The sequence below is a fragment of the Helobdella robusta genome (assembly GCF_000326865.2).
Source record: "Helobdella robusta unplaced genomic scaffold HELROscaffold_113, whole genome shotgun sequence".
In the NCBI taxonomy this organism is placed as follows: Eukaryota; Metazoa; Annelida; class Clitellata; order Rhynchobdellida; family Glossiphoniidae; genus Helobdella; species Helobdella robusta.
Window position 1 is genome coordinate 94,890 of NW_008703634.1, and position 20,000 is coordinate 114,889.

At 40.8% G+C, this 20,000-nt stretch overlaps 2 protein-coding genes across 2 annotated transcripts in view; both read right to left on the reverse strand.

Moving 5' to 3' along the window:
- The window catches only part of HELRODRAFT_194928 (hypothetical protein), a gene marked incomplete at its 5' end in the record, with an annotated part of 33,373 nt that extends 20,959 nt beyond the window's left edge, over positions 1-12,414 (reverse strand). The window contains 33 exons of the mRNA XM_009013225.1: positions 180-329; positions 623-835; positions 1,171-1,350; positions 1,535-1,760; positions 1,962-2,107; positions 2,233-2,415; positions 2,544-2,657; positions 2,995-3,111; positions 3,554-3,658; positions 3,898-4,002; positions 4,206-4,392; positions 4,722-4,852; positions 5,010-5,117; positions 5,217-5,273; positions 5,373-5,618; positions 5,911-6,034; positions 6,228-6,367; positions 6,706-6,822; positions 7,108-7,185; positions 7,610-7,778; positions 8,002-8,129; positions 8,359-8,436; positions 8,844-8,925; positions 9,252-9,446; positions 9,678-9,763; positions 10,197-10,295; positions 10,486-10,699; positions 10,817-10,866; positions 11,019-11,084; positions 11,198-11,284; positions 11,725-11,805; positions 11,950-12,057; positions 12,370-12,414. Of these exons, the coding sequence (XP_009011473.1) occupies positions 180-329; positions 623-835; positions 1,171-1,350; positions 1,535-1,760; positions 1,962-2,107; positions 2,233-2,415; positions 2,544-2,657; positions 2,995-3,111; positions 3,554-3,658; positions 3,898-4,002; positions 4,206-4,392; positions 4,722-4,852; positions 5,010-5,117; positions 5,217-5,273; positions 5,373-5,618; positions 5,911-6,034; positions 6,228-6,367; positions 6,706-6,822; positions 7,108-7,185; positions 7,610-7,778; positions 8,002-8,129; positions 8,359-8,436; positions 8,844-8,925; positions 9,252-9,446; positions 9,678-9,763; positions 10,197-10,295; positions 10,486-10,699; positions 10,817-10,866; positions 11,019-11,084; positions 11,198-11,284; positions 11,725-11,805; positions 11,950-12,057; positions 12,370-12,414 (4,215 nt within the window). The remainder of the gene's footprint in view (positions 1-179; positions 330-622; positions 836-1,170; positions 1,351-1,534; positions 1,761-1,961; positions 2,108-2,232; positions 2,416-2,543; positions 2,658-2,994; positions 3,112-3,553; positions 3,659-3,897; positions 4,003-4,205; positions 4,393-4,721; positions 4,853-5,009; positions 5,118-5,216; positions 5,274-5,372; positions 5,619-5,910; positions 6,035-6,227; positions 6,368-6,705; positions 6,823-7,107; positions 7,186-7,609; positions 7,779-8,001; positions 8,130-8,358; positions 8,437-8,843; positions 8,926-9,251; positions 9,447-9,677; positions 9,764-10,196; positions 10,296-10,485; positions 10,700-10,816; positions 10,867-11,018; positions 11,085-11,197; positions 11,285-11,724; positions 11,806-11,949; positions 12,058-12,369) is intronic.
- A 535-nt stretch (positions 12,415-12,949) lies between these two features.
- The window catches only part of HELRODRAFT_183634 (hypothetical protein), a gene marked incomplete at both ends in the record, with an annotated part of 13,118 nt that continues 6,067 nt past the window's right edge, over positions 12,950-20,000 (reverse strand). The window contains 15 exons of the mRNA XM_009013226.1: positions 12,950-13,015; positions 13,230-13,385; positions 14,215-14,358; positions 14,917-15,117; positions 15,456-15,633; positions 15,799-16,007; positions 16,140-16,278; positions 16,457-16,539; positions 16,782-16,901; positions 17,153-17,195; positions 17,556-17,692; positions 17,944-18,165; positions 18,596-18,708; positions 18,869-18,937; positions 19,007-19,248. Coding sequence (XP_009011474.1) covers positions 12,950-13,015; positions 13,230-13,385; positions 14,215-14,358; positions 14,917-15,117; positions 15,456-15,633; positions 15,799-16,007; positions 16,140-16,278; positions 16,457-16,539; positions 16,782-16,901; positions 17,153-17,195; positions 17,556-17,692; positions 17,944-18,165; positions 18,596-18,708; positions 18,869-18,937; positions 19,007-19,248 — 2,122 coding nt within the window. The remainder of the gene's footprint in view (positions 13,016-13,229; positions 13,386-14,214; positions 14,359-14,916; positions 15,118-15,455; positions 15,634-15,798; positions 16,008-16,139; positions 16,279-16,456; positions 16,540-16,781; positions 16,902-17,152; positions 17,196-17,555; positions 17,693-17,943; positions 18,166-18,595; positions 18,709-18,868; positions 18,938-19,006; positions 19,249-20,000) is intronic.

Consider the following 20,000-nt stretch of genomic DNA (forward strand, 5'->3'; position numbering starts at 1 on the left):
TGGCTGGTTGATTGATTGTATGATTGAATGGTAGAATTGATTGAATGATAAAATTGATCGATGGATTGTATGACAGGTTAATTTAATTATAAAATTTAATATTTTACTACCAAAAATAAAATCATAAAAACACACACACGTACAAACGCATGTACTCACACACACACACATACACAAACCTCTTGGGTATTTGTGATGGTTTCAAGTTGGTTAGCATCCCTGAGGAAGATCTGTTGATCCAGCTGGTCATCCAGCATCTTCTTCTTCCGCCTCCACACCTCATCCAGCTTCTTCCTCGTCCTTTCCAACTCTTTCATCTTCTCTCTTATCTGAAAAGATGGGATTGTGTGGAAATGAATAAATGTGAGATGAGAGCTGGCTGGAGTGAGTGTAGGAGAAGGAGTGGTGTTTGGCTAAGTGTGCCGATTTAATACGATCTCGTGTGCACTGGCATGGCGGTAAATTCAAGTTCTCCACATAAAACATATTCCCCATAGTAATAAATTACGTCACACACACACGCACACACACACGCACGCACACACGCACACACACACGCACACACACACGCACACGCGCAAACACACACCAACGCACACAACAGACACGACAGCAAACTAACATCATCAGATGCAAAATGTTTATTCTGGATCATGGTGTTCCCATTATTGATGACGTCATCGAAACTTTCCTGCCGGGCTTCTATTTCCGCTTTCATCAGCATGTGTTCCTTCAGTTGTTCCGTTACGGAGCTCACTGATTGGCTGAGTGGGAGAGGCTTGCTGGTTTGCATGTCCAATAAGGATTGCTCTGACCAACTTATCAGGTTGCGCGCCTAATGAAGGGTAATGGTAAAGTGATAATGATGACGTAATGCTGGTGGTGATGTGATGCGACTGTCTGTGGTGTTCGACTTTGGGGCTGCTGTCTTTCCACGTTGCCTGTGACGATGGCAGAGCCGGCGTAGAATTCTAGTTTAACATCTTTCAGCAAGCAGAAAACAGGACATAGTGAAAAACTTCTCAAGCAGATGATCGAGTAATCGCAAATACGAATAAAACACAAACAAACACATTCAAACAGACAGACAAACAAACATACAAACATATTCAAACAGACAAACAAACAAACAAACAAAAACAAATAAACGAACAAAACCGAAAGACCAACAGCGGAGAGTAGGCAGTAATGATCGAGTTGTGCCTGCAGGTTCATCCTCCTTTGTTCCGACCTCTCCTTCAAGATGTCCCAGTTCTCGCAGACGACTCCCTGTTGGTGTTTGATGTGCTCCGCATTCCCACCCGGATACGTCGCTTGCAGTCGCTCCGAGTCGTCGAAAAGGATTTGAAGCTGTCGCGAGAATGTTTTCCGGATGAAAGGTTTTTGCAAGAGCCAAAAAAACTTTTTTATACGACAGACAGGCTTATGTAAAACAATGCAAAACTACTTCACACCTTTCATTATTTACAACAATAAAAATTAAACAACACACCAAAACTTCAAACAAACACGTCACAAAACACGCCACACACACCTGAGCATCCAAAGCGACCAATTCAATTTCAAAAGTTTCATGCTTCTTAATGTAGCCTTGCACAGTCTTGAGATCTCTCCCCAGGTCGTCCGGGATGCTGGCATACTTCTCCTGGATCCTCGTCAGGGCATCCTCCACGTCTCTGTTGAATCGGTGCAGCTCTCCGGCCCCGAGCAGCTTCTGACTGCGTGCCTCCATCTGCTCCAGCAGGTCCTGCCATTGCGATCTGGAATGGGATAATGGGATGGATGGGATGGATCTCAATGAATTAATAAATGTATGGATGGATGGATAAGCGAATGGATAAGGCAGAAGTGAATGATTATCCCAATCATCATCGTCGTCGTCATCATCTCAACCATCGTCATCATCATCATCATCTCAACAATCATCATCATCAAAATCATCACAATCACCATTTTCACACCTAAGTTGTTTCTGCTTCTCAACTACCATCCCTTTATTAGGAATGTTATCCTCAATGAGCTCTGTCGCCATCTTGTCAACTCTGACAAACCTCTTCGACCCGGCTTCGATTCCAAGCTGAAACTCATTGAACTTGTTCAAGATCACCTGACGATGATAAGGATGATGATGATGATTATGCTAGAATGATAATGGCGATGATAATTCAAATTATAAAATGTATTAATGGTGGCATCAGATAATCACCACCACCACACCACCACACCACCAACCTGTATGTGTTCGTAATCCTGACCATACTCCTCTGACGTCACAACCAGCATCTGGGCATCCATCCACTCCTCCAACTCACCTCCCTCCCTCATAAATTCGAGAACTCTCTTTGAAGCCAGTAGGTTGGCCAGCCTCTCAGATGATTTCTTCACAAATTGTCGCATTTGATCGTTCAAGGTCGACTGTTGGACAATTGGTCAGTTGATTGATTGACAGGTTGATAGGCTTCTAATTTGAATTTCATTGATTGCCCCTGATTGCCCCGCCCCGATCAATTGACCCAAAAACCCAACCTTGACCTCTCACTGACCTGTTTAGTTGCGATCTCTCTGGAGGATGCGGGGTCGGATTTTTGTATCTCCTGCGAGTTCTTCTCAAGATCGCCTAGTAACTTCATCTGAGCTGTCAGTTCTGATTGCAAAGCCTGCAATGTGTGTGTGTGTGTGTTTGTGTGTGTGTGTGCATATGTGTGTTTGTGTGTGTGTGTGTGCGTATGTGTGTTTGTATGTGGGTGCGTATGTGTGTGTTCGTGTGTGTGTGCAACACACGAACACACAGACATACATGTTTGATATTTAGTAACGACAGATATTTTTGTTCTCTCATTAATTCGTAAACTAATGTCATTGTCTATGGGTCTCTTATTGAGTTATTTTCTCTCAATTGAACTTTTCTGAGTTTGATAATATATACACAGCCATACACACAAATGCACCCACACACACAAACATACACACACCCACACACACAAACACACACACCTTATGTTTAGTGATGAGCTTATCCACAGAATTCTCATCCTTCCCAAGATCCTTACTGGATAGAAGGATGTTTTTTTCTGATATCCAGGTCTGCAAGTCGTTTGCATCTAACAGGTACTGATGATGATGATGATGGTGGTGATGATGATGATTGTAAGACGATGATGATGATGATTGTGAGGGAGACGATGATGATGACGATCGTGATGACGATTGTGATGACGATGATGAAGATGACAAAGGCATTGTTGATAAAATCATCGCAAATATCTTCACAAAATTTTTTTTTAAACTTTATTATCACCTCATATCCATCCATCCATCTATCCATCCATCCATCCATTCATCCATCCGTCCATCCATCCGTCCATCCATCCATCCATCAATCAATCAATTAATCTATCTATCTATCCAACTCTTAATCTATCTTTCCATTAATAAATGTCTATCTATCTAACTATCAATCAATCTATCTATCCAACTCTCAATCTATCTTTCCATTCATTAATGTCTATCTATCTAACTATCAATCAATCTAGCTATCCATCTGACCCTAAACCTTACACACTTGATGCTTATTAATCGACAGCTCCAAGCCACGCCTCCTTAAATTAGCAGCATCCAACAACGACTGCCACGTGCAGAGGAGTTCTGATGTTTTCGCCTGTAAGATGGAGTTTGACATAATTTTAAATTTTTATAATATAAATATTATAACACAAGGGATGAAGATTGTGATGATGATGATGATGGAAATGATGATAGTGGTGGTGGTCAGTGGGATGGTGATGAGTATGATGATGAGGATGATGGTGATTGAAAAATGTTGGTGGCATGGCAGGCAGCAGCTCAAAATGCGACCACACCAGCCACTACCGGTGGCGATGCAAACCAAAAATCTACCTTGATATCGTTACTGGCGAAGTGGTTGGCACGAACAAGTCCCTCCCCTACCTTGGCCACTTTGTCAATTTGAGGCTGGTGACCTTGAATCTCGAGGTCAAGTTTCTGAGAGAGAATGAATGAATGAACGAATGGATGGATGGACAAACCGGCGAATGAACGACTGAATAAATGACTGAACGAATAAATGGATGAATGAGTGAGAATGAATAAAAAACAATTGAATGAATGAACGAACGAACGAACGAGCGAACGAAAGAATGAATCAATAAACGAATAAACGAATTAGTGAAAAACTAAAGAGACACCTTGTGCTTAGCGTTCAAGTTCATCGCATCGATGAGTGTCCTTCCAAAATCAACTGAGCTAGCAGCCGGAAAATGCTCTTGAATCCACTGCAGCTCAGAATCCACGTCAAAAATGTACTGATGCTGCTTCAGCGACTCTTCTAAAAGGTGGCGACGCTTAGCGACTGGCTGCTGTAGCGCTTTGAAGCTGTGTGGTTGTGTGTGTGTGTGTGTGTGGTTGGTGTTTGTTTGTGCGTGTGCGTGCGTGCGTGCGGTTGTACAGTTTCTGCAGTAGTGGCGGTGAATAGCATGGCACTTGTACATTATTAACATGCTGACACACCTTGAATCTAAAACAAGATACACAATTTTCGAAAAAATCATTCGAAGAAGCAGCAAACGTTCGAAGAGGACAAGACAAACAAGCACCAGCCGAAAAAAAACACAAACAATTAATTAAATAATCCTCAAACAAACAAACAAACAAACGAACAAACAAACAAACAAACAAATACAAAAAACTAAATACAAGCTGACCGATTATCGAAATCTTTAACAGCTTTGAGAATACTCATCGAATCGAAATGTCCATCTTTGGCCAGTTGGTTGCCCTGGTCCACGATGCTTCTCAGGTTCTCGGCATTCACTTTCATCTCGTTCTCTAACATCTGATTGGTCGATTGGTGAGTTACTCGTTGTGTAATTGGTCGGTTAGTGAATACATTTCGATAATAACAACAACAACGACAACCGACAAAAACTCAATACACAAACTAGAAAGCCACAAATTTCGTTTCTGCTAACAAACAAACGATTCCGACAGACCTGGTGTTTGTAGAGCAGATGTTTGGCACTCCTCAGGTCTCTGCCAAGATCCTGCGATGCAAGCAACCTCTCCATCTCTGACAGCTTCTGATTGGCGTCTTCCAATGCCTGCAAAAAATGTGATGAGGTGTTGTTGTGATGTGATGAGGTGTTGTGATGATGTGATGAAACAATGATGATGTGAAGTGATGTGGGTGGGGTTGGAACCTTATTAAAGAGCTCCTGTTGTGCAGCTTGCCTCAACTTCAAGCCCTTGTCCTTCACCTTCACGAGAAAAAAAATTTAAAAAAAAAATAAAACAAACAAACAAGGATAGACAAAAACGTAAGAATTGTAAAACAATTCGTGAAACCTTCAACCCACCTTATCATCCAGCTTGATCCAATCAGCTTTGACCTTGACAAGGGTTTTCTTGACCTCCGGAGCAGCGTAGTGGCCCCCGCTGATCATGCCCTCTCCCTTATCTACGAGATCATCTAGTCGACCTTTGTTGGCCTTGACCTCTGCCTCGAGGGCTTGGTGTTTTTGAAGTTTTGGTAGAAGGTTGGTGAGGTCTTTGTAGGATTCGTCACATGCGATCAGGTACTTGGTCTGTATCCAATCAGAGAGCTGGGTGGGGGTTGCGAAAATGTTACAATGATAATTACCAACAGTATCATCTTCTTCACAATCATCTCCTTCTCCATCATCATCATCAACATCAATCAAATCGTCAATATTATGAATGATAACTTTCCGGATGTTATGGTTAGCGATGATATTTTTGCTTCACGGAATCGTCATCATCACAACAACACCAACGCCAGCCCATCACCAATAACAGCCACATGAATAATACAATTGTAACACCATCATATCCACGACATCCAATCACCATCCTCATCGTCATCATCCCAACCACCTCATCGGCATCCTTCTTAAACTCCAGCATCATCTCTGATCCCACCAGCTTCCTCTTCTGTTCCTCCAACTTCTGCTTAGCTTGCTCCAGTTTCTCGCGCAAGGATTTCCTCTTGGCATCGATGCTGCGTGAGTATGAATGATGTGGTAAGGGGACGGGCCATGATGGTATCATCGTCGTTATTAATATTGTTGCCATCTTAAACATCATCCATACGTACAACACCGTACAACAACACATGAAATAAAAGAGCAATAACTTTACAACTGCAGTAACTACGCAGCCACTACCATAACAGCCACAACAGCCAAAACTACTTTTTAGCTTCTGGATGGCCGTCCTTGATCATCTTATCGGCCAGAGCGTCCAACATCTTCAACTTTTCCTCCTGGGCTCTCAGAGCATCCTCGATCTGCTCCTGCCTCTTCCTCAGGGCTTCGGGATTGTCTAGGTCAGCCTGCGTTTGTTCATGTAGGTCACGAGGTCAATGTCATATTTCGTAGGTCAAATCTTGAAGATTGAATATTGAAAGGTCAGAACGTAGTGGCGTTCACATTTGAAACGAGTTAGTCATCAGCAAAATAGAGGAAACTAATTTATACAGCGCCAGTTACAAGAAGATCTCAAGAGGGTTCAGTTTTGAATCCCGTTCTAAACAAAATCAAAGACAAATTGGATCTTCCTGGCGAAGCTGGCAGGCTCTTCCGAGCGACGGAACCAGTAACGGCGAAGTCAGGCCATCCTGTCTGCTGCGATTTGGAGGAGGTCCATACCAGGCGAGGAGGAGGTCCATACCAGGCGAGGAGGAGGTCCATACCAGGCGATCTCGAACGCCGCCAGCCACGAAGCAGATGTTTCTATGGTGAACATGCACGGTAAATATTCTGTAGCTAGCCCGTGCACAACGTGTCTCTTTGAAATCGAACCCGGTAAGTTAAGTTAAGTTGGTACAACGCTGAATCCCCACACCACACCACCTCCAGTAAACGCGGAAAGGTCAAATGTCATTGGAGAGAAGGGGTGATATTTTAAAGCAACGGTTGAAGGATCTTGAATCAGGTTTGAATTTTGAATAACTGATAAAACGGTTTTTTTAATAATTTCTTAAATATTGAAAAATAAAAGACAAAAAAAATGTTAGAATAAACAAAGTTATTAAGATTGTAAATTTAAAAAGTATAAAACTTGAACTCCGACCTCATTCAAACTGAGGTCAAGTAGTGCCTTCTGGTTGGCTATCTGAGATTCCAGCTGGTTGGCATCGTGAAGGAAGGTCTGTGGGGAGAACGATGATGATGATGATGAGGGTGACGACGATGATGATGATGATTGTGATATTAATGATGATGATGATGACGAAAATGAATCAAAACAGAATATTTGGGACGACTCTGAATAATCTACTGAAAAGTTTAAAGATTATGGAAATAATAACAGGATGACGATGATGATGAAGATGATGATGACGAGGGTGATGATGAAAAAAAAACTAAAATGATGAGAATATGAGATAACAGACGATTATAATGAACGAGATGATAAAAATAAAATGAACGTACGAAAATGACGGCAAAGATAATACAAAAATTACGATCTAATTATTCGAGTTATCACCAACTAATCATTATATCATCTGACACCTCAAGACCTAATCATGATAATATCCATCTAATCATTAATCTAATCGCAGGTCAATCACTAAACGAGCCTGGAAGTCTTTAGCATCGTTGAGCCCCTTGTTCTTCCTCTTCCACAACTCCTCCAGTTCATCCTGCTCCAACTGTAGCCACTTCATCCTGTCCACCACCTCCCTGTTTTCAGGATCTTTGTTCAGAATTTCCCGCGCTAATTCCATCAGTTTGTTCAGTCTGCGATTGGTTGGTTGAGTGAGTGAGTGAGTGAGTGAGTGAGTGAGTGAGTGAGTGAGTGAGTGAGTGAGTGAGTGAGTGAGTGAGTGATTAAGCCTCATCGCCATTACCATTTAAAAACAGCATCCATTCATCATCACCATCATCATCATCATCGACATCATCATCATCGCCAACATAGCCATCCACATCATCACAATCAACATAATTATTATGAACATACTTCTGCCTGTTATTATTGACATCGTCTTTGAGGTCGTGATGCTTCTTTAGAAGGTCATCAGCCTCTGCAACCGTGTGTGGCACTTCCTTCTCCTTCAGTTTCATCTTCAATTCACTCATCTTTGTCTCCTGATAGTGATGACGATGATGATGACGGTGATGACGATGGTTGTGGTGTCGGTGATGATGAAAGCGATGTTGTTGTAGATTTTAGTAATGATGATAATGACGATATGATGATGACGATGATGATCTTAATAATTACAATGTTGTTGATAATGATGTTGACAAGATGATGATGATAACGCTCTCTCACTCATCATCGTCATCAACAACAACATCATCATCATCCACTCACCAAATCCTTAGCATCTCCCTTGAATTTGTACAACTGCTCCATGTCGTCCAGCAACTTTTTGTGTTTGTTTGCTTTGTCCTACAATGAAGACGACGATGATGATGACGATGATGATGATGATGATGATGATGATGATGATGATGACGATGATGATGATGACGACGATGATGATGATGATGACGATGATGATGATGACGACGATGATGATGACGACGATGATGATGATGATGACGATGATGATGATGACGACGACGATGATGATGATGATGATGACGATGAAAATGAAACCAAAGAAGATGACGACGATGATAACAAATAGTGAATAATGACGAATGACAATGACCAACATCATCATCATCGACATCACCATCCTCATAACCATCATCATCACCATCCTCAAAACCATCATCACCATCCTCATAACCATCATCATCATCATCACCATCCTCATAACCATCATCATCATCATCACCATCATCAGGAACCTGCAGTGCCTTCCACAAACTGTTTATCTCCCCCTCCCTCTCATTGACGTGTGGGGTCTCATCGGGGTGCGATTTGCGAACGCTGGATGGAGGATGAGGTGCGGTGTGAACAAGTGAATGAATGAATGAAAGAGTGAATGAATGAATGGATGAATGAATGAATAAATATATATGTATGAATGAACAAAAGGACAAAAATAAATAAATGAATGAATGAATGGACACAGAGAGAGAGAGAGAGAGAGAAAGAGAGAGAGAGAGAGAGAGAGAGAGAGAGAGAGAGAGAGAGAGAGAGAGAGAGAGAGAGAAAGAGAGAGAGAGATAAAGAAGAGAGAGAGAAAGAGAGAGAGAGAGAGAGAGAGAGAGAGAGAGAAAGGAAGAGATAGAAAGAGGAAAGCCATCACTAACTCTTGGGCAATAAGCCCCAGGGTGTTAATCTTGTCCCCTAGAGGTTTCAACTCTTGGAGAAGTCCCTGGTGCCTCCTCTGGAGTAGCTGGATGGATTTGAGGTCTTTGCCAACTTCTTCAGGGTTGACAATGGAGTTGTTCTTCTCTGACATCCATTCCTTCAGTTCGTCGCACAGTTTTTGGAAGAGTTCGATTCTACAATGTAAAATGTGGTGTGTGTCGTGTTGTGAGTGTGTGGGTGTGTCGTGTTGTGAGTGTGTGTGTGTGTCGTTTGGGTGTGTGTCATTTGTGTGTGTATAATTTTTTATGTGCGTGTCGTCGTCATCATCAACTTCTTTTTCTTCGTCAATTTTATCATCATCATCATCACCACTATCATTATCATCTTCATAGTCATCATCGCCATCTGCATCATTATCATCACACCCATCTTCATCATTTTCATCACCAACCCAGATGCACCAGCAAGAGATTTTTCTTTCTGCTTCTTCAAGTTGTTCAGTTTGTTCCATCTGTGGTTTGATAGAAGCATTTGTTTGATCATTCATTCATTCATTAATCAATTCATTCATTCATTCATTCATTAATTCATTCATTCACTCATTCATTCATTCATTCATTCATTCATTCATTCATTCATTCATTCATTCATTCATTCATTCATTCATTCTTTCATTCATCCACCATTGGCCGGCCAACCGACAAACCAATCAACCAACCAATCAACCAACCAAACAACCAACCAACCAATCAACCAAACAAACAACCAACCAACCAACCGACCGACCAAACAATCAACTAACTTATCATTAATCATATCCCTCCTCTTTTTAACTTGTTCCTTCCTCAGATGGTTCGATTTCACCAAACAAACAACCAACCAACCAACCGACCGACCAAACAATCAACTAACTTATCATTAATCATATCCCTCCTCTTTTTAACTTGTTCCTTCCTCAGATGGTTCGATTTCACCATCTCATCGGCCATCTTGTTGATGTCATCGATCATGTGACCGTTAGCCGCCATGTCAGTTATCAGAAGCTGTTGATTGGTCGATGGGATGAATGGTCAATGGATTAGAAGAGAGAGATATTACAACTGATTATTTTGTTTGTTTGTATTTATGTATGTACTTGTACGTATGTATGTATGTATGTATGTATGTATGTATGTATGTATGTATGTATGTATGCATGTATGTATGTATGTATGTATGTGTGTGTGTACGTACGCACGCAAACAACATGGCGGATCGGTCAATTGTTATTAGTGAATTTTTGTGCTTTTTAGTAAATAACTCGAATAACTTAGAAAATGTCATAGAGGATGTCATAGAGGATGTCATAGAGGATGTCATAGAGGATGTCATAGAGGATGTCATAGAGGATGTCATAGAGGATGTTATAATGTTAAAGAGTTTTACCGCGTTGAAGATGTTGCTGCTGCTGTTGAAATTTTGAAAAATGATTTAGAAATATTAGAGAACGGAATACTACTAAGAGGGATAAAATTCTCGAATGTATTTCTCTTCTGAAAATATTTAAGGTGCATCCTTGACAAACGTTCCTTTTATACGAGTGCTGATTTCGTGAGAATTTCGAATGTTAATTGACTGAATGAGTGAATGAATGAATGATTGAATGAATGAATGAATGAATGGATGAGTGGATGAATGAATGAATGAATGAATGAATGAATGAATGAATGAATGAATGAATGAATGAATGGATGAATGAATGAATGACTCGAATTTTTTTAGCACACCTCATATTTTTTCTTGATTGCTTCCATGTTCTCGGACAAGCTTTCTTTAGCTGTTAAGACTTGTTCCTGGTTAGATCCGCAGTCATTTATCAATTCGTTAGTATATACAATCAGTTGTTCGTTCATTCATTCATTCATTCTTTAATTTATTTATTCAAACATTCATTCATTTAAACAACCTTCTCATTCATCCAGTCTTCAAAGCTGTCACATTCCCGCCAAAATTTGAAAAACAAAATGGCGCCCTCCAAGTTACGTCGGCGATCCTGAAACAGAAGAACAAAATGAACAAACATGCAAACATACAAGCAAACAAGCAAGCATACAAACACATATACAAACAAACAAAAAACATACAAACAAGCAACAAACATACAAACATACCTGACTGAGAACATTGATTTTTTTGTAGGCATTATTAATGGTCTGTTGTCGTTGCTCTAAGTTGACTCTATCAAAGTGTAGGTTGGCCTGAGTGCGAGCTATCAATGGAAGAATATTAACAAATCAATCAATCAATCAACCAACCAACCAGCCAACCATTCAATCAATCAATCAACCAGCCAATCAATCAACTAGCCAACCTACCAACCAATCAATCAACCAGCCAACCAACAATCAGCAACCAATCAATCAACTAATCAACCAAACAATCAATCACCAAACCTGATGGCTTCCTCTTCAGGTTACTCTTCTTTTTTTTTACCACTTCTTTCTTCATGCCTGTCTTCGTCACCATGACCTTCACCTTTTCTTTGATTGGCTGGCGGATTACCTTTTTAATGACCTGAATACATAAATACTTATTTAATCGTTCATTCATTTGTACACCTTATTATAAAATCATTGTTTATTCGTCCAATCAATCAACCATTAGTTAATTAATTTATTTATTTATTCGTTTGTTCATTCAATCATCAGGTTGAATGACCTTGGGTTCGATCTCTTTAACGTAATTGGCTGGCAGGTAGCCGTGCTGACCGTTGTCCCTCTGTGCCTTCCACCAATCAGAATTAGTCTTTTCAAGAAGAAGGAGTACCTGAAAAGTTATACATACATACAAACATATGCATACATAAAACCGCTGGTGGAAACTTCTAAAACATCATCACCATGTAATAATCATAATCATCATCATCTTCACCATCAAAATTATCATTATCACAACTATAATCGTCAACATCATCATATCAATCATCATCAACATAGATACCGTCATCATCATCATCATAACTATACTCGTCATCACCATCATCATCATCATTATTATTAATAGTAGTAGTAGTAGTATCGTCATCATCATCACCACCATCGTCATCATCATCACCACCATCATCATTATCATCACCACCTCTCCCTTGCCAGCCTCCATCCCATTTCCTTTATACGGATACATGGCCTTGATCTGGGGTATTGACCTTTCCACGACCTCATCCCTGAATCCGTCTTGTTCCTGAATTTCTTCCACCTTGGATAGTTCGTTGATTGGTTGGTTGGTTGGTTGGATGGTTGGTTGATTGGTTGGTTGATTGGTTGGTTGATTGGTTGGTAGATTGGTTAGTTGGTTGATTGGATGGTTGATTGCTTATTTGATTAGTTAGTTGATTGATTATTTATTATTTGACTGGTTGATTGGTTTGTTTTATCTGTATTAAGCCAGAGTTAATCTTCCAATTTTATTCAACACTTATATAGTCTGGATTATATATATATACATATAATCCAGACTATCAGATATATAGTTGTTTAGGAAAGTCAGAACAATTTCAGCGTTGCTTAATTTTTTATTTATTTTTTTCAATCTTTCTTACGAAATTTTTCTTTCTCTAACAGCTAAAAACTGAAAATTTTGAGAAAAAAATCGTCTTAGAATGGAAAGCAATCCATTGCGAAAAGAACAGTAAACGATTCATGTACAACCGACGATTCTCCTACTGACAGATCTTAAACCTCTTCTTAAATCTCTTATTCAAATTCAGACGTCCCAACAAATTTTTCTGGCGGCAAAAATATTACGAGATTGTTTGCAGCGGCGGATAAAAATTTGACAATAGATGAAATGAAATTTTTTTCAAAACAGTCACGACGATTTCTGAATCTCCAACCTAATTGCTCTTCACCTTCTTCACAAAATAAATTTAACAGCTACTATAATCAACAAATATTCATCTGGAAAACCAAAAAAATGATGGTTGAAAAAATACCACCTACCTCATACTCATAAGGTACATCAGCAGTCTCCTCCAGCACTTCCTCCTCGTCCCCATCTACCGCCACTCCTCCCCCATTCAAAGCACCAACGTAGTCACCATTCGCAACTTGCTGAGATGGTACCGTCAGCTTGGTTGATGTTGCCGGTATCTTGAGCTGTTGGGTGGATGGATGGATGGACGGATGGATGGATGGATATTTGGATGGATGAATGGATGAATGAATCAATGGACAAACGAATGAATAAAAAGATAGACGGAATGACTAACCGACTCAAACAACGAACGAACGAACAAATAACGAACAAATAACGAACAAACTCACAGTGAACAATGAAAACAATGAAATGACGTCAATTAGGAACGGCAAACAATTTAATTAACATTCCACGAGAACAATCAACAGATGAAGATAATAAAATAAATTCCTCCAAGCAGCAAGCGTTATCAGTCAAAAAAGCGATTACAGTGTAATAGAGTGTATGAAGAACACTCTCCTTCTACCTCTCTCTTCATAAGTTAATTCACATTATCGTAATGTACCAGATTAATAAATAATCGACAAAAATAACTTTCACTCTGTCTTTCTCTTTCTCTTTCTTCTTTCGTGTATTACTCTTCTCTCTCTCTCTCTCTCTCTCTCTCTCTCTCTCCTTCATTCATTTTCACCCTTTGTGTCGCTCCTTTTTTGATGTACCCTATCTTTCTATCAACATTTTTGTACATGGCAACAATAACAGTAGCAGTAGTAGTAGCAGCATCATACGATGCTTTGGCCACAATTTATTTAATCCTCCTTCTCTCTCTCTCTCTCTATCTCTCTCTCTCTCTCTCTCTCTCTCTCTCTCTACTCCGTCTTCCTCTCTCTCTCTCTCTCTCTCTCTCTCTCTCTCTCTCTCTCTTTCAATTTATCTTAATTCCATTTCAAAAAATCAAACCTAAAAGTCATTGAACTGATACAACACACATGGCATGACAACACCAACAGCTGAAGCGGCGGAATTAGCAGCAGCAGCAGAAGAGGAGGAGGAGGCCTTGGTCATGAGGGCGGCCAGTTGGTCCAGACGATAGATATCCTGCTCGAAGGATTTTATCTCCCCATCCAGCCTTATGTGTCGTTGCAGAAGGTTCTGTGGACGAGTTGATGGATGGATGGATGGATGGATGGATGGATGGATGGATGGATGGATGGATGGACGGAGGAGTCATAACTTAGTTACCCATTCGTACGACCAATGAAACAAGAGATATTCCACCAGTCAAATAACCAATCTACCACCTAGCCAGTCAACCGACCAGCCAATCTCTCAAATAACCAACCAACCGACCAACCAACCGACCTTGGCAGAAGGTTCATCCCTTCCAAAATCCTGACTGGTGACTAGGGGCATCTTCTCGTTCATCCAGGATTCTGCTTCGTTTGCATCCGCGTAGTACTGCAAAACATTTTTTTCCAAATCAACTTATCCATCATTCATTCACCTATCCATCAATCCACTCATTCGTTCATTCATTCATTCAATTTAGCTATTATTCTTTTCCTCCGTCTAACCATTCCTCCACTTTTAAGTTCATCCATGCATCCTTTTTGTTTGCCCTACCATCTATCCATCCATCCATCCATTCATTAATTCATTTAATTATCCTTCAATTTATCAATCCATCGACCTAGCCCACCACCAACAGACCTGATGCGATTCAGCCGCATCCTCCAACAGCAGCCTCCTCTTCTTCACGATCTCTTTCAACTCGTTCCACAGTCCCTTCAGCCTCCTCACCCTCGCCTCCGTATCTCTCTTCGACGGATGGTTGTTCAGAATCAGTTGCTCTCCCACCTTGTAGATCCTCTCACTATCCGGAATGCGTGCCGATATTTCTTGCTCCAGAGCCTGCGTGGCATGCATTACCGATCAGGAATAAGTAAGCGATGGTGGCGACGATGAAGATAATAACTGCGGTTAGAGATTACAAAGTTTATAATGAAGATGACACCGACCACGATGCCGTCACCTTCCCAACCTCCAAACATTCGAAACATTTTATTTCAACATTTGCACAACTGAGTATTGTACGACATAGCTGTCAAAACATTTGCGAAATGAAATTCGAACCAACGACTTGGGCAGTCAAGCGTGTGCTAACTACTGAGCAGGCGTCTTGAAACAAGCCCCTTCACCATCGAACCTGGCGATTCAACTACTGAGCGAGCACATCCCTGCCAACAAACCTCGTGCCTCCTCATGAGCATCATGCAGGAAGCCAGGTCCTTGCCGACGTCCTGCGACTGAGCCAGGCCACTCATCTCCACCAGCCAGGTCTCCTGCTCCTCAGAGTCCTGCACGAACTGGTAGTACCTCAGACACTCCTCCAGTTTCGCGCGACGGATCTGACACAAGTGCTGGATGCTGTTTGCGTGTGCGTGCGTGTGTGTGTGTGTGTGCGTGTGCGTTCGTCAGTGCGTCTGTGTGTTTGTTTGTGCATGTGTCTGACGTGCCGAAAATTATTATAAATACAAATGTTTTAAACCAGGTATATGTGTGTGTCATAATGAAAGCCATCTTCAAACTAACTTCTCGAATTCCTTATTCAGGGGCTCGATCCTCTGCTGTAGTAGTTGCGCCTCCGGATGCAGAGATTTTTTGTAGGGCAGTGATCTCTGGTTTAACCTCTTAACCCTCTCGGCAAGGCCGTTCAGTTGACCTTCGATGAGGGAATGTTTCTGGAGGAGGTCCTGTGTCCCAACCAGGTGACGTCCGTGGTCCTCGCTTTGTAGAGCGAACTGAAGTATGTGGAAGAGAAAATAGAGGCGTGGAAGTGATGTAGTGCCACTTAATTCGAAGATCGAGAACAATTAAAATGACAGACGAACTCTAAAATATTCTTAAAAAATTGACCGCTAGTACTTAACAACCTCCATGTCTCTGAGCTCCTGAGAGATGCTCTCCAGTTCCCGAAAGAGGTCCAACATTTCACTGAAACCATGCAACACCTTCTTCTTCTTCTCTAGCAACTCCAACAGGTGCCGCCATTTGGTTATAATCTGCTGCTCTCTGGTGGTTGGAGTGGATGGGTGGATGGATGGGTCGATGAAAGAGGGAGTGATGAATGAATGGATGGACGGATGGATGAATGAATGAATGAATGAATGAATGAATGAATGAATGAACCAATGAATGAATGAATGAATGAATGAATGAATGAATGAATAAGCAAACGAAAAAATAAGACCTTTCTTTAACAGGTTGTCTACCATGATAGTTCTCCTGGTACAACTCCTGCGCTATACTGGAGAGGGTGATGAATCGGTCCCTCTGTTGGAAAATATTATTTATTATTTCATTATTGATTATCTATTGTTTTAAATTACATCAATCAGCCAATCAACCAGCCAACCAACCAGCCAACCAACCAACCAACCAACCAGCCAGCCAGCCAGCCAGCCAACCAACCAGCCAGCCAGCCAGCCAACCAACCAACCAACCAACCAGCCAACCAGCCAACCAGCCAGCCAACCAGCCAACCAACCAACCAACCGACCAACCCTGGCTTCAACATCAGCAGTTATAGCTTCGTGTTTCTTGAGAGCTGCCTCAACTTGGGCAGTGTTGTTGCCGAATGTCTGGTCGCTCACAATCCTCGTCATGTCGTTCAGCCAGGACTCTCTCAAGATGGCCTGCGTGATGCGAAGATGACGATGATGATGATGATGAAGATGACGATGTTGATGATGACGATGAAGATGACGAAGATGACGAAGATGACGATGAAGATGATAAAGATGATGATGTTGATGATGACGATGCTGATGATGACGATGATGACAATGAAGATGACGATGAAGATGACGATGAAGATGTTGATGATGACCATTAAAACAATGATAATGTGAATGTATAATAAATATTTGAAAGTTAAAGTAAAAACCTTCTTTTCAAATTTCTCAGCCAGCTGTTTCAGCCTTTCTTGTCTGTGTTGAAAAATTGAAATTATCTCTTAGCACATCAATCAACACAGATACGTCTACACTTTGATAAAAAAAACAACAAAATGACGCGTCACCAACCCACTCACACACACAAACACTCACAAACACACACATCTAACCAACATCCATGTATTCGAACAAGGTGAACAAGCAACCACAGCAATCCACAAACACACAACGAACGATTTTGCAAGCATTTGAATTAAGTAACCACACGACAAAAACGCCTGAAACAAAACTCTATAACTGCCAGAAACATATAGCAAGTATCATTGTAATCGAACCAGGTAGCCAAGCAACGACAGCCTACAAACACGTATAGACACACTACCAACAACCAACCTTATCAGTTCTTCTCTAAGGGCAAGCTCCCGATCATGTTCAGCCCTCTCCAGTCTGAGCCAAGCGGATTCGACATCTCTGATGAGTTTACCCTCAGGGGGCGTGTACATTTTTTTCTGACCACTCTTCAGTTTGGCCTGGATGTTGAAGAAGAGGACTTCGAGGTTTCCTTTTTCTTTGTATCTGGAGAGTTAGTTGGTTGGTTGATTGATTGATTGGTTGATTGGTTGGTTGGTTGGTTTGTTAGTTGGAATGGTGGTGAGTGACCTGATGACGTGACGATGACGTAATGTATTTTGGATTTCTAAAAAACCATCACGATTATCGTGTGGCAGTCAGCACCATAGCAGCCATCATCATACCTCCTCATCACAACCACCATCATAACCTCCATCATCATCATCATCATCATCGAGACGAACTTAGGCGGTTTCTCAACGAGTCTGTAGTTGGTGAAATCGTTCATCTCCTTCGTTACGCCTTCCACGGAATTCGGAAAGGTTCGATTGTTGAGTTTGAAGATCTTCAGGTTGATCCATTCGAGAAGATTCGAAACGAGACACTCGTAATCGTCCTCGTCTCGTTTTATGTCCATCAAATTGGCCAGCACCTTTTGTGAAGATGATGACGCAGTGATGACGTTGATGATGATAAAGTGAAGATGATGGCAGGATGACTGAACCGCGTGACAACACGCACGCACACGCACGCACAAACAATAAACACACACACAAACAAACACATACACACACATACAAACCATGAAACGACGCAAGTAAGAAAAACACCTCATCCCAATTTACACACACACACCTCATTCACACGTCCTACTCACGCACTAGAAACACGCCAGCCACAGACTACAAACATTCCTCAAAATAAAAAGTAGTGATCTACGTTAACGATCAACTTTCTCGTTTCCCACACCAAAAACACGACACGATAAACACGCCACAAATGGCCAAACCCACACCTCTCCACACACCACAAACCAAACCACCACAAACAAACAAAAAAACACCACACCGACAAAAACTGACGTTGTTAATTCTTTTCGAGTCAGTCATCTGAGACTTCATCCTGGAGAAAAAGTGATAATAAGAAGCGACATAGGTCATTATCGACTTGTCGTCCGGCCTTGAGACGTCCACATCTGCCCCAAAAATGTTCACGGTAGAGGTGATTGTGAGGATACGAAGACAATGTCTAAGATACTGACTAATGAAATGACGTCATCAGCAACAACATTTACACCTGATCATCAACAATAAGTGACGTCATCGACATCGTCACGAACAGACAAACAGACAAACCTTCGGCATCCAACAACTTCTTGATGCCCAACTTCTCTTCGGCGATTATAAACGCGTTGTTTAAGTTTCCTGTTGTATCATCATCAGCATCGTCATCATCATCATCGTCAAAAATAAAATTAAGATCGTCATCATTACCATCGTAATCGTCGCAAGTATCTTCATCTTCAACACCGATATAATTGTTATCATAATCATCATCACAATCAACATCATCATCATTATCACAATCTTCATCATCATAATCATCACCAATGTGGTCATTGGGATTGAGGGTGTTGTAGTCAACAAGTTCGGGGCAGTGGGCGTGAATGAGGGCGTTGAACCCCAGCCCGTTCCTCCAACTGGTCGAGAAGTTGTCAATCTTAACTCCGCGATATCTGATTGATTGATCGGTTTTCTTTGACTAATTTAATTTAATGAATAAATCTGCCAATAAGTTGTTCATTCTTTCGTTTATTCATTCATTCTTTCGTTCATTTCACATCCACTTGTATAATAGTTTCCTTTCAATATTTTTAGTATCACACCATAAAAACACACATCCGTATACGCACATACACACGCACGCACGCACACAAACACACACGCACACAGACACAAGGCTTCGAATATTTATAAATTACTTTAATAGAACACACACACAAAACAAAGAAACGAAATATACATACGTACAATTAAACATACAAACAAACACAAAACACAAATATACATTTACAAACTTACAAACACACCCAACATAAAACGAGCATTCAACCTAAACATACAAACATAAACATACAAGCACATATAGAAAACTTTACATGCAAAATGTTAAACAATTTCAAAAACCTAAAATGTTTAACATAATAAATAATACACACAACATTTATATGTATGCACATACATATGTACATATGTATGCACACACTTTTGCACACATGTAGTAAAGCATCACTCAGCATTCGAAACCCATCTTTGCTGTACATTGACGAGGCTCACTTACTATCTGAGCCATCACGTCACATGTACATGTATGCATACTTATATAAACATGTATATGTATATATAAAAGTATGCATATATATATATATATATATATATATTTATAAATATATACATATATATTATATATATAGAATATTGTAAAAAT